This window comes from Topomyia yanbarensis, chromosome 1, assembly GCF_030247195.1.
Source record: "Topomyia yanbarensis strain Yona2022 chromosome 1, ASM3024719v1, whole genome shotgun sequence".
Taxonomy (NCBI): Eukaryota; Metazoa; Arthropoda; class Insecta; order Diptera; family Culicidae; genus Topomyia; species Topomyia yanbarensis.
In genome coordinates, this window is record NC_080670.1 from 116,843,727 (window position 1) to 116,857,050 (window position 13,324).

The 13,324-nt window shown below is 40.2% G+C and overlaps 1 protein-coding gene across 1 annotated transcript; it reads left to right on the top strand.

Moving 5' to 3' along the window:
* The first annotated feature begins 1,552 nt into the window (after window positions 1-1,552).
* On the top strand, window positions 1,553-2,176 carry LOC131675844 (uncharacterized protein K02A2.6-like). Its single transcript, XM_058954983.1, has one exon. The coding sequence runs from the start codon at window positions 1,553-1,555 to the stop codon at window positions 2,174-2,176; it is 624 nt and encodes a 207-aa protein (XP_058810966.1).
* The last annotated feature ends 11,148 nt before the right edge of the window (window positions 2,177-13,324 follow it).

Consider the following 13,324-nt stretch of genomic DNA (forward strand, 5'->3'; position numbering starts at 1 on the left):
TAAGCGCATAAAAATGATCCTCAAACTCCTGCAATACTCGATCGTTCTCATTGTCCAGGTGTTCCAATGCCTCTTGCTTCACATCTGGATCCGAATCGGCGTGTTTCGTCAATTCAGCGTCTTCAACCAACAACTCAAGCTTACTACGAACTGCGAAATATTCCTTGTGGACCTCCTCCAGTCCTTGCATTCGCAGGCTGACTTGTCCGCCATCTCTGGCCACTTCATAATGCTGGACAAAATGACGCACACCATCTAAGGATTTTACAAGCTGATGTTCCCGTTTCCGCAGGGATCGTAACTCGGTTGCCATTCTGACTCACTGCACTACACTATACTATCAAATTTTAATCACGGATATTTCACAGCACTCTCCACTTTCACCAAGTAAATTGACCGATCGACTCGACGTTCCACACTGTTACTACGCGAACCGAAATTGACAGTTACAGCAGGGAAAAACAAGGTGGAAAGCAACCAGCAAAGAAAATCCAGCGAAAATTCCGAGACCAACTAAAAATCAGGGACACACGTGCCAAGAAAAATACTCGCATAAACGCTTGAATAATTTATTAATCTAGCCAACCAACATGAACCAGACACCAGACATGCAAGTACGCCACCACAATCATGCACTCTACTCCCTGTATTTTCCGTTGGCTGTCTCCGTCCGATGATCTGCTGCGGCCGATCCATTTCTGCGATGTCGTCCGATGTAGCAGAACCGTACACTTCGCGATGGCGCCACAGCGTCTGTACGATGACGTCGACCGGCGTCGAAAATGGCGAAGCTATTTTTCCCGCACTGTTTCAATCCGCTTTCAATACACTTTGGTGGTCTTGCTTTGGGGTCACAGCCCTTGTTAAAAGTTCACTGACCGCTTTTGTTTCTGAACTGTTCACCACGTTTTCTGTCTGTTTCGCAAAGTGTCCGAAAACCACTGCACTGATTCACTATCCGGCTCGAAGGACCAATGTTCGCGCGCGCGTAATACCGGGTTCTTCGGACACTTTGAAACAGTAATTTTTCACTACTGAAAACACTAATTTCATTGCGCGAACGAAACACTAATTTTATTTTCACGGAGCGAAAGGTAGACGATCTTATCGTCACAGTGGTTTATTTGATCTGATCTGATAGTACATAGATCGGCTGGCCGGCTGCCGGGTCAAGCACGATAGCAGAAGGCCTATTCGCACTCGACCATTTACTACCTGCACTCGTGGAGTGAAACAGGCCAAAGGATCCTATGGGAGAAAGCGAGAACGATCTGATCGCAACGTGTGGATCACATTGGGGATGATCAAGTTTCCCTGACTGAACATTTAGTCTCTCGCTCGAACAAGCACAACTACGGCCAAAGCTACCATACAGGCGCTTAGAAGTACTTTTGCACGGTTGGGGCTACCATTGACTATTGTTTCTGATAACGCTCCCCAATTTACTTGCGACGAATTTGAAACGTACTGCAAGGTAAACGGTATTGTACATTTGCTCACCGCGCCCTATCATCCGCAATCCAATGGTCAGGCGGAGCGGTTCGTTGATTCAATGAAACGTGCACTGAAAAAGATTAACAAGGGGGAACCCCTCCAGCAAACTTTAGACGTGTTTTTGACTACGTATCGTTCAACACCATGCGGAGCCATCGGACAAAAGTCACCCAGTGAAGCAATGTTCGGGAGGCAGATGAGAACAGCACTCGACATGCTGCGACCATCGAGTTCGTTAACAAACACTTTGGAATCAGAGAAGCAGCAATCAAGACAATTTAACGTTGGTGATTTAGTGTACGCCAAGGTGTACAAACGGAATGATTGGTACTGGGAAACCGGAAAACTTATTGAAAAGGTTGGAACGGTGATTTACAACGTCTGGCTGAATGGGCAACGTCACGGACTAATCAGATCTCATATCAATCAACTTCGTTCACGGCAAGACTCAGTGCAGCCAAACGAGAGCGAAGAGTCATCGACGAAGCAAAATGATACCTTACCGTTGGCAGTACTGTTAGATGAATTCAACATTCATCCAACGGCAGACCTTCCTGACGCTGACTCAAGCCAGCCGAATGAGTACCAAGGACATCAACCGCTAATTCCGATACAGGATGCGGAGCTGTTACATCAAGCTGCCGCAGGAAGGACGACCAATTTGACTTCCTCCCAGATTTGAACACTACGTTATGTCATAAAGAGGGAGATGCTACAGCACCACCTTACAGTTATCTAACATTGGTGCTAAGCGAAAAGTAACAGCAGACTAGTCACTCCTACCAACTGAGATTTCCTTTTTCCGATGAATAAAAAGAAAAGATGATTAGATCGATTGCTCTAGAACGAAAGAGTTATCTCGTGATAAAATTAAAATAATAATGAATAAGTTGTTCCTATATTCCGCGTTCTTATTTATGGGACACAACAGAAACCGCTTTTAATCTAGTGTTGGCAAAATGGAAAAAGAAAATCGAGGTTAAAGAGACTATTTTTGCTGTATTTTTGGATCTGAAACGCGCTTTTGAGACAATTTCGAGACCTTTACTTTTGAAAACTTTAGAGCGATTTGGTATCGGAGGGATAGCACATAAGTGGTTTGAAAACTATTTATGTGATAGAATTCAGAAAACTAGTTTTAACGATTTTGTATCTAGTCCTCTCGAAAATTTTTCTTGGAGTGCCGTAAGGTAGGTAAATATTGAGGTTACAGCGATTGCAAAATAGAATCATGCGATTAATTTTAAAATGTAACAGATACACTTCCTCTAGTTTCATGCTAGGTGCATTACAATGGCTCTCTGTGAAGCAAAGAATTTATTACTTGACTATGGTGTTCATTTTTAAAATTATTAATGGAATGCTGCCTCGATATTTGTGCGATCGAATTGAAAGAGGAAGTGATGTGCATAGGTACAACACTAGAAACGCGTCTGATGCAAGAACACCTAACTTTTTATTTAGTAGATCACAGAACTCCTAGTTGTACAAAGAAATAAGTTTTTTCAATTCGATGCCTAGACATATTAAACGTGCGGCAACATTGGCGGAGTTCAAAACACTATGTATTTCACACGTAAAATCTGCTTTGCAGACAGATTTTTTGGATTTTTATATTTTGGAGTTATTTGAAGAACTATGCTAATACTAATACCACGAAGATTGTATTTTTTTCTCTTCTATTGTTTGCATTTGGTCACACTAAGTTATTCTATTCGCTATGATGATGATGGATTTTTGTTACTTGTTTATTAAAGTTTTTAAAAATAATGAGATGTCTACAGAAGTCTGGGCCACGCGTGCGATAAGCAGATAGAGACTAACTTGAAATCGAACATGGTGACCAGTACTAAGCTCATCGGGTTGAATCGAAGCTTTTAGACTTTTGTTGTGATCAGGGTCTGATTTGATGATGGAGTTGCTTAGCTGGCTTTGCTCAACAATAGAGTTAATCTCGGTTATAGCTGCGATAGCGGCAATAACGGAGTTGGTTCGTTGTGTGGGGGGCTTGGTGACTTCTTCTGATATAACAAGATATCGGGTTCAATTCCTGATCAATCCATTCCCAGAAAGGAATATCCCTGGATTGCCTTGGGTTGGTGGTACGCAACTTTCAATAAAGGGTCCTGATGTGGATGATATAACTCGACTGGACTCTGCACTGCCGCTAGGCTCGTCACTTCTCACCTTAGCAGGTGGTAGCACCGATTTCTTGGTCAGGCGGGAGGAGTCTTACAGAGAATTATCAGAAATGGAAGCTATTGAGTTCAATTCCCGATTCTATCAAGTATCTTCCCGGAATGGAAATTTTCTTGATGGACCCTGGTTGTCGATGGAATATTCGAAATATATCTGGTTACGTTCTTTTGATTCATTCTTTGACTCAAGGTAAATTATATTGTTGATTGTGTAACTAACCCGTGTTCTAATCAGTGTTTTTCTGTGTTTTAAACCGGTTTCACTACGTTCGACGTTTTAATCCTACACCTCAACCTGTACTACGCCCGTCACATCCGGAGTACACTTATCCCGAGCCACAAATTAAACGAATTCAACGAAAATATATTTCTGCTTTTTCCTGAGTAAGTTCAAACAATGGATGCCTCTTCGGTTTGTTTTGCTTGCACTTGCGAATTGGATAAAGTGGATGAAATCGTATGCAGCGGATTTTGTAGATCTTCATTCCATCTAAAGTGTGTAAAACAATCTACTGTCATACGTGATTCAATCACAAAATCTTCCAATCTTTTCTGGATGTGCAATGCCTGTTCGAAAATGATGCAAAATGCTACTTTCCGGCAAACCATCTCATCAACCAACAATGCCATGGATGCCATTAGTGTTGAACACAATAAGGCACTGTTGGAGCTTAGGAATGAGATGGAGCAGAATAGCGCAAAAATAAATAAAATTTTGCAGCACATAAACGAAAAATCGGCCGTAAGGGTAGCTCCAGCAGCTCCCGAAAACGTCCCCGCTTGGACGGCGATTGTGATCAGTCCTCTCCTAATGTTAATGAAGGCACCAAAGACATCGATTCCAACGTGAAAATTCCACTGGCAGTAAAAAAAATCAGGCGAAGAATTGTTTTGGCTTTACCTGTCTCGTTTTGACCCGAAGGCTACAGAGGAAGACATACGAAATTTAGTGCAGCAAAACCTCAACACCAGCGAGACTGTTGACGTCCGTAAGTTAGTTCCCAAGGGCAAAAATCTTGAAGAACTTTCCTTCGTGTCGTTCAAAGTCGGAGTTGGATTACAACCGAAAACGGTCTCCCTGTTAAAATCCTCCTGGCAGAAGGGAATAATCTTCCGTGAGTTTGATTTTCACACGCGATCTACGTTTCGGTTTCAATCACAACAGCAGATAGAAAAAACAACAACAATCAGCACTACCCCGCTCACTGCATGTTTCTCACTAATCGCTAACACTAATCAGACGGTACACTCGCAATTAAAATCACAGTGCTCTGAATCCGACCCGTCTACCGATAATGTGATTAATTATACGAAGCGCTCACTCACGATTGTCTATGAGAATGTCCGTGGATTACGTACGAAGACTCAAGAGATCTTTAGAGCCTTATCTGTTTCTGACTATGACGTAGTAGTATTAACAGAAACATGGCTTAACGATGATATCCTCAATGCTGAACTGACCGACGAGTATGAAATATATCGGTGCGATCGAAATTGCTCTACCAGCCGTGCCCTTCGTAGTGGTGGTGAATTGATAGGCATCAAAAAGAGAAATCGAAGCAATATTGTGACCGTCGATGGAGCCGCCCGTCTAGAACAAGTAGCAGCTCGTATATATTACGGGGCAGTGTCTCTCGTTGTATGTGCGATTTACCTACCATCGAATTCTGATCTCGCTTTGTATGAACAGCATGCTGCCTGTGTCAATCGACTGTGCGATCAAATTGGTACCAACGATAAGGTGGTGGTTTTAGGCGACTATAATTTACCTCAGTTACGTTGGAGTTTCGATGACGAAGTTGGATGTTTTATTCCAATAAATGCCTCCTCGGAACATGAAATTTTGTTAGTCGAAACCATGATCGCTTCTGGCCTACAACAAGTGAACTATTTGACGAACGAGAATGGCAGGTTGCTTGATTTAGCGTTTGTTAGTAACACTGGCGGATGCGAAGTATTGGAGCCACCCGCACCGTTAATAAAATTAGATCGTCACCGCAATCCGTTTGTGTTGAAAGTTGACGCTGTGTTTTCCGTGTCTATGAATGACGATGTTGATTTATTCTACGATTTTAATTTATGCGATTATGATGAATTAAACACTGAAATTTCACGAATAAATTGGGTTGAGATATTAACGCAGGGTACTCTGGATGAATCTGTGAATAGATTTTATCACGAACTGGAATCAATATTTCAACAACTTGTGCCTAGGAGGAAAAGCACGCGCCGCCCGGATAATAAACGACCTTGGTGGAATGCTGTTACGAAATCATAGAAATCGTCTCAGGAAGGCTCGAAAACGATTTTTTAGAACAAGAGGCGAAACCGACAAAACGTCCGTGCGGGAATTAGAACGCCAATTCGAGCTCGTGAATGCAGCATACTTTCGCTCATATGTTTCCCGAATTGAATGCAACATGAAGGACAATCGAAAGCAGTTTTGGTCTTACCTGTGGAACAAAACGTGCTCCAGTGGAATTCCGGAATGCGTCAACTATCGAGACAGGACATCAACGTCACCAGCGGAGTCAGCAAATCTATTCTCGTCATTCTTTCAAAACGTGCTAAGTAATAACTCACCACCTTTGTCTGAATCGTACTTGACTAGTTTGCCAATGTTCACTCTAAATTTGCCTGCAACATCATTCACCGAACATCAGGTACATATTAATCTTCGGGGGATTGACAGTTCCAAGGGCCCGGGGTCCGACGGGCTACAACCATCTTTCATCAAGAATTGCTCTTCATCTTTGGCGCTACCAGCATCTCTATTATTCAATCACTCTCTTGCTTAAAATGTTTTCCCCACGAAGTGGAAGGAAGCTTTGATAACTCCAATCCACAAAACAGGCAACGTACATGATGTCACCAATTATAGAGGAATTTCAATCTTAAGCTGCCTCCCTAAAATCTTCGACAGTATGTTGATAGATTTTATCTGCCCCGCGTTAAAACACATCATCACTTTGGACCAGCATGGTTTTGTAAAAAAGCGCTCGACAACTACAAATCTGATGAGCTACGTGTCGTCGCTAATTGATAAATTGGAAAAACGACAGCAGATCGATGCGGTGTACATCGACTTCTCGAAAGCTTTCGACCGTGTTCCTCATCAGTTTGCTGTGGAAAAGCTAAGGCGGACTGGACTGCCGGACTGGCTGACTAATTGGATCTCCTCGTATCTTGCGAACCGTAGCGCCTCGGTGCGACTTGGAACTACACTCTCGGATCCTTTCCACATTTCATCGGGCGTTCCTCAAGGGAGTCATCTCGGACCTCTTCTATTTGTACTCTTTGTGAACGACCTCTGCAGTGAATTATCGTCTTCTAAAGTCATGTATGCTGATGATCTGAAAATTTACCGTGTCATAACAACTATGGTAGACTGTTGTGCATTGCAAATGGACGTCGATAAGATTATTGACTGGAGCGACAGAAATGGAATGAGTTTGAATATTCAAAAATGCAGTACAATCACTTTTACACGAGTACATACTCCAATTAAGTTCGAATACTCAATGTGTTCTACTCCCGTAGAACGAGTTGTATCCGTCAAGGACCTTGGTGTCATTCTCGACTGTAAGCTACGCTTTACCGCACATTACTCTTCCGTTATAGCTAAAGCCTACGCTGTACTTGGACTCATCAAACGCAACAATCGTGATTTTAATAATGTGTATTGTCTAAAAACACTATACATTACACTGGTACGCAGTATTCTAGAATATGGCGTTACTATTTGTGCTCCATATCACACCATACACATTGATCGTATCGAACGGGTACAGAAGAACTTTATCAGGTTTACACTTCGTCGGTTACCCTGGCAAAACCTGCAACGACTTTTCATTTTCGACCTTCTGACGGACAACATGCGCTTCTAGCAAAACTCGACCTCAACGTTCCGGGAAGATCTTTCCGGAGAATTGATTTTTTCCGACGCTCAACACATCGCACGCAGTACGGCCAGAATAATCTTTTGGATGTTTGCTGTCAACTCTTCAACAGTGTCTATCATTTGTTTGATTTTAATATTAGTAGAGAATCGTTTAAATTAAAAATAGGATTAAGTTAGTGTTTAGTCTAAGTCTGTGCGATGTAACTTTTTTAAATCGAAGACAATACAATACAATTTAAATTGAAGGAAAGGTTATGTCTGCAAATTGAACCAGTCCGTTTTTTTTTTGTTAACTGGTCTTGTCATGAGTTAAAATATTAATTATCTTCTAGATAAATCGTTCAGCTCACACCTTTGTGGGGGTATGAGGTGGGATCATCATCATCATCATCATGGTATCACCTGGCATATGAACCCACCGAAAGCTCCTCATTTTGGAGGTTTATGGGAGGCGGCAGTAAAGGTAACAAAAAGGTAGCAAAAGGGCTACTTGCATCGTGTACTAGGGAATGCACGCTTATCTTTCGAGGCTAGAGGCAGATCACTCTAAGAATGTATAACAAATTTGCATCAAATTGAAAAAAACGCATTTAATTTCCATTTTTGCATCAGTTTGCTTAACAAACGTCCTACGCTGATCCACTTTGTTCGACGTTTTGTTAAATGTAGGGATAGTTTTTCTGTGGGGTTTTGACGTCTTACACGCAACGCAAACAACATTGCACGCAACGCAAAAACATTGCACGCAACGCAAAATACATTATGAATTTCTATTTTGATGGAAATAAATGCATTTAATTTCGCTGATTTTTAAAAATGCATCACAAGTGATCTGCCCCTAGTTTCGAGGACATGTCCACTGTGCTGGCACAAATTGAAGCCAGTATGAACCCCTGCCCTCTAATTCTCCTTAGCGAAGACCCCAATGATCTAAGCGCATTAACACCTGTCCGTTTTGTTATGAGCACTACGATGCATGCAATCTCGAATCCTGACATTTAATGCATCCCAAAGAATCGACTAGATCACTATCAAAGGATGCAATCATTGCATCAACAATTCTGGCATCGATGGCAAACCGAATATTTGCAGGAGCTTCAGCGCGAGTCTGTCATCTACTCTGCTAACAACGACTTTAAACCTGGAAAACTGGTGGTTGTTCTTGATCAGTTCCAATCTCCATTGAAATGGCCATTGGCCCGTATAGTCAACCTACACTCTGGGCAGGACGATCTCACCCGTGTTGTTACGTTGCAAACAAGCAAAGGCATCGGTAGTAAAAATTTGTTTGCTGCCTACGGAACCCGATGTAATCACCTCGACACCAGATCACGAAGATGCCAGTCCATAAACAATCCTCGCCGCAGCACAGGACCTAGAAAGCAGAGTGTAATAAATAAGATGTTTTTAGATTTTTTAGAAAAGAAATGTATGGAATTCGCTCAAACTTTCAAGACTTTTTCCGAGGCCCGGAGGGCCGAGTCTTACATACCAATCGACTCAGCTCGACGATTTGCGACAATATCTGTGTGTGTAACGGACAAACTCTCATTCGTGTTTCTCAGCAATGGCTGAACCGATCTTATCCAAACCAATTTAAAAAAAGGCCTATCACCCAGACAGAACACTATCGAATGGTTTTTGATTCTGCTGTTTAGTTTCCAAGATATGAATGTTTGAAGGTACAAAAATCACGTTTTTCGCAGTTTATTTGAAATTTGCTGCCGAAATTGACGACGTAACGAAACAATTTATATTTTTAGAAAGCTTATAGAATACCTTTCAAACAAACTATAGATTGTTAAAATCGGGCTATTATCAAAAGCGATATTTAAAATTAAATGCGGACGAAAGATTTTTATCATTTCCCATAGCCAGAAACAAGACCAAAAACATTTATAGCCGTAAGCACAAAGGTTTGTAAACCAGACTAACTTTTAAACCGGCCTAAATATTTGGTAAGCTTTAATCAAACGATGCTGTCATTTATATGGCTGCGTTCTGATCTATTTTTGATATAATGGCATTAAAATTTTAAATAATGTTCAACATAGTTAAAATACCACGCATTTGCACACAGAAGGCTGCGCTTTCCTAGTCTGGCACGACAGATTTATGTACCTAACGCGCAACGCTTCTATGAATGACGTCACCATCGACTATTTAAAGAGCACATTTGGTCGGACAAGCTCAGTTAACTCTTTGACAGCAGGCAGAGCACTGCACTGCATGCTCCCACAGCCAGTGTAGCAGAGGCTAGCGTCGTGGTACTAGTTGTCTCTTTCGCACCACCCATCATCACCAGCGTTGACTCATTTTGCTTGGTGCGTATCTTCCATTCGTGTACGGACACGATGGACTGGCACAGCCTTTTGATTCAAGCACGGTACACCGTTCGCTTGGGTTTATTGTTTGAGGCGAATGTGTTTATTTTTTTACAATGGAGAAGACTGTTTACGTACTAACTCAGTACACGTGCTATTGGTAGGTGTCCAAGCTACCACATGGGGTGTACTGGGGGCGAGTCGGGCTCGAATGGTGACGCTGCCATTAATACCGGCTAAACTCCATTGGGCTCCGCCACCGTTCCCCCCAGGAACTAGCTCTCGGTATTACTTCTGGGGGAGGCGAATGTGTAGGTATATCCAAGTATTGCGCGTATGATAGAAATATGAGTTTTCGTTGCGCGAAGCGAAAGCTTTCGGTTTTTTTTTTTGCGTTGTCGTCTCCATGACAGACTAAGGAGACGAAAACTTTCTTAGCAACAAATTCACGCGAATGGATAGAAGAAAGTGCAACGAAGGTCTATTATTTACGTTTCATCAATTTATTGATTCCACGAGATTCATTTCCACTCAACCCAACCCACTTTGATTCTACCAATACATAGGTACTACAAAGCCTATTTATGAACGGATGCACTGTTACTCAAAAAATGTTTAAAAACTGTTTACGTACTAACTCAGTACACGTGCTATTGGTAGGTGTCCAAGCTACCACATGGGGTGTACTGGGGGCGAGTCGGGCTCGAATGGTGACGCTGCCATTAATACCGGCTAAACTCCATTGGGCTCCGCCACCGTTCCCCCCAGGAACTAGCTCTCGGTATTACTTCTGGGGGAGGCGAATGTGTAGGTATATCCAAGTATTGCGCGTATGATAGAAATCTGAGTTTTCGTTGCGCGAAGCGAAAGCTTTCGGTTTTTTTTGCGTTGTCGTCTCCATGACAGACTAAGGAGACGAAAACATTCTTAGCAACAAATTCACGCGAATGGATAGAAGAAAGTGCAACGAAGGTCTATTATTTACGTTTCATCAATTTATTGATTCCACGAGATTCATTTCCACTCAACCCAACCCACTTTGATTCTACCAATACATAGGTACTACAAAGCCTATTTATGAACGGATGCACTGTTACTCAAAAAATTGCTGCAAAAAATGCATCTAAGTCCATCCATAAAACTATTTTCGATTCTTGTATATGTTTTGCTTCGATATATGATTAAGATGTTCCCTTGCATTCGCTACATTTATGTATACTTTAGGAAAATTACAACTATAATACTATAAAGCTTGTCCTATACAAGAACTGTGACTGTATTGTCTAAAACATGATTTTTAAGCATCGGTCTGGTTGTTTACCGCACACAAAAAAAATTTTTTTTATGTTTTAAAGCAGTTCCAGATATTAGTTCGGTTTTCCATCACAGTTTTCTGTCTGATTTCTTTGATCGGATTCGATCGCTCATTGTAAATAAAATGACCTGATGAGCAAGACGGTGTGATTCATGAAGTGAACTGTAGAAAGAAATGTTTGATTAATTATTAATCCAAATGTAATAAGAAATTAAATATTTCACGTATTGCAGTCCTACGTCTGCAATTCGTACAACCCTATTGTCCCTTGTAGTTTTTAATAAAAAACCTTATATATCTGATCCTGATATCGCTGGAAATCATGCATGAATTGTACCGATTATTACGTAAACAAACCTCAGGAAGCTAATAAAAGTATTTTCATCTTGGGCAGAATACGGGAAGTTGGGGTTTTGGGACATTTTGTCGTATTACAGTATTTCAACTATTCTTGGTATTATCTCGACTATTCTTCAATAAATGTACATGCAATGCAATGTTTTTAATGTTGAAACACTCAGTAACTGATCCAAAAGTTGTTTCATTATTGGTGAAATACAGGAAGTTTGGGATTTGGGACCTTTTGATTCAGAAATCTTATTGTATTAATAAATACCTGAATCGCTATTATTTACTAACGAAGTCGTATGCAAAATATCATATCATTAGAAATCTTATTGCATTAATAAATACCTGAATTGCTATTATTTGCGTATGAAGTCGTATGTAAAATATCATCTATAATGCAAAAAATCGGTAAATTAACTGAGGTAGTTTGATTTTGAATATAAAAGGGCAGTTAGGGCTTCAGGACACTCGAGCCCCAAAATCACATTTTTTTATAAAACAGTTTATTTCTCTGATTCACGTTTTTACTGATTATTAAGTAAAAAAACTCAGAAATCAAATGGCAGTAATTTCATCTTGGGCAGAATACGGGAATTTGGGACATCCCCGTATTCTGCCAAAAATGGAAATACTTTCATTAGATTCCTGAGTTTTTTTACGTAATAATCAGTACAATTCATGTACGTTTTCCAGCGTGGATCATAGATATAAGGTTTTTTATTAAACAATAGGTGATTTTGGTGTTTAAATACCCCAAAACCCAAACTTCCCTTATTTTGTCCAATGTAAGAATAAAGCCATTTGAATTCTCAGATTCTTTCTAAAATGGTACAAGTGATGATGTTCCGATGAGGTGTTTCAAAGTTACTGATTTAAATGTATTTTTTTCTTCGTTTTTTCCCATTTTGCGGTGGTTCAGAACTATTGATGCATATGCCAAAAATCGAAATAAATATATCGATCACCATTGTGTTCGCAATAAATTTCAAAATATTTTGTATTTCGATGTTTTATGTGATTTTATTCTTATTGGAACATTGCACATATTTAAAATCAATTATTTAATCTTAGATTAGGGTATTTGTGGAGCTAATTTCTAAGCTGTTATCATTCAGATTCAATTTGTTAACCACGAGTGTAAGAAAATTTATAAAATATTGATTTTTAGGATCTATATCCAATTATCATTTATTTGGATCTATCCCCCAAAAACAATAATTTTCTTCCGTCATTTACTTTCATTGATGTGATATACGATAGATATATGGACAATAATTCTTGAAAATATGTTATTGATTTATATTAACGAATTATAATATATTAAGAATTAAAGGGTCCTACTTATTCTCATAGCGATAAGCAAAAAGAATCAAAACAATTCTTATAGCAGTTCTGTTTCTAATTCACAAAAACAACTTTGATCTGAATTTCGATTCGAATCGATTCAATTTATCCAAACGTGCTCTACTGTAACCGTTTGATGTGCAATTGGAATCAAGCGTGTAGAGAGATGGAAAGAACGAGGAGATCGAAAATGCAAGTAGATATACACGGTAAAAAAAAACTTTACACATTCAACCTGCCCATTTTCGGAAGTTGTTCGAGCTGTCAAAAAATGGGTATTTTTTGCTTCTAACAATGAGTGCTTTTTATCCATTTCACAACTACTCGATGAGGTAACGTCAATGGATATGATCTTAATAATGAGTGAAAAATCATTAAGAATTATTTTAAGCGAATTAAC

Excerpts from the sequence above, each read along its gene's own strand:
- LOC131675844 (XM_058954983.1), top strand. The coding sequence starts at position 1,553 with ATGAAACGTGCACTGAAAAAGATTAACAAGGGGGAACCCCTCCAGCAA.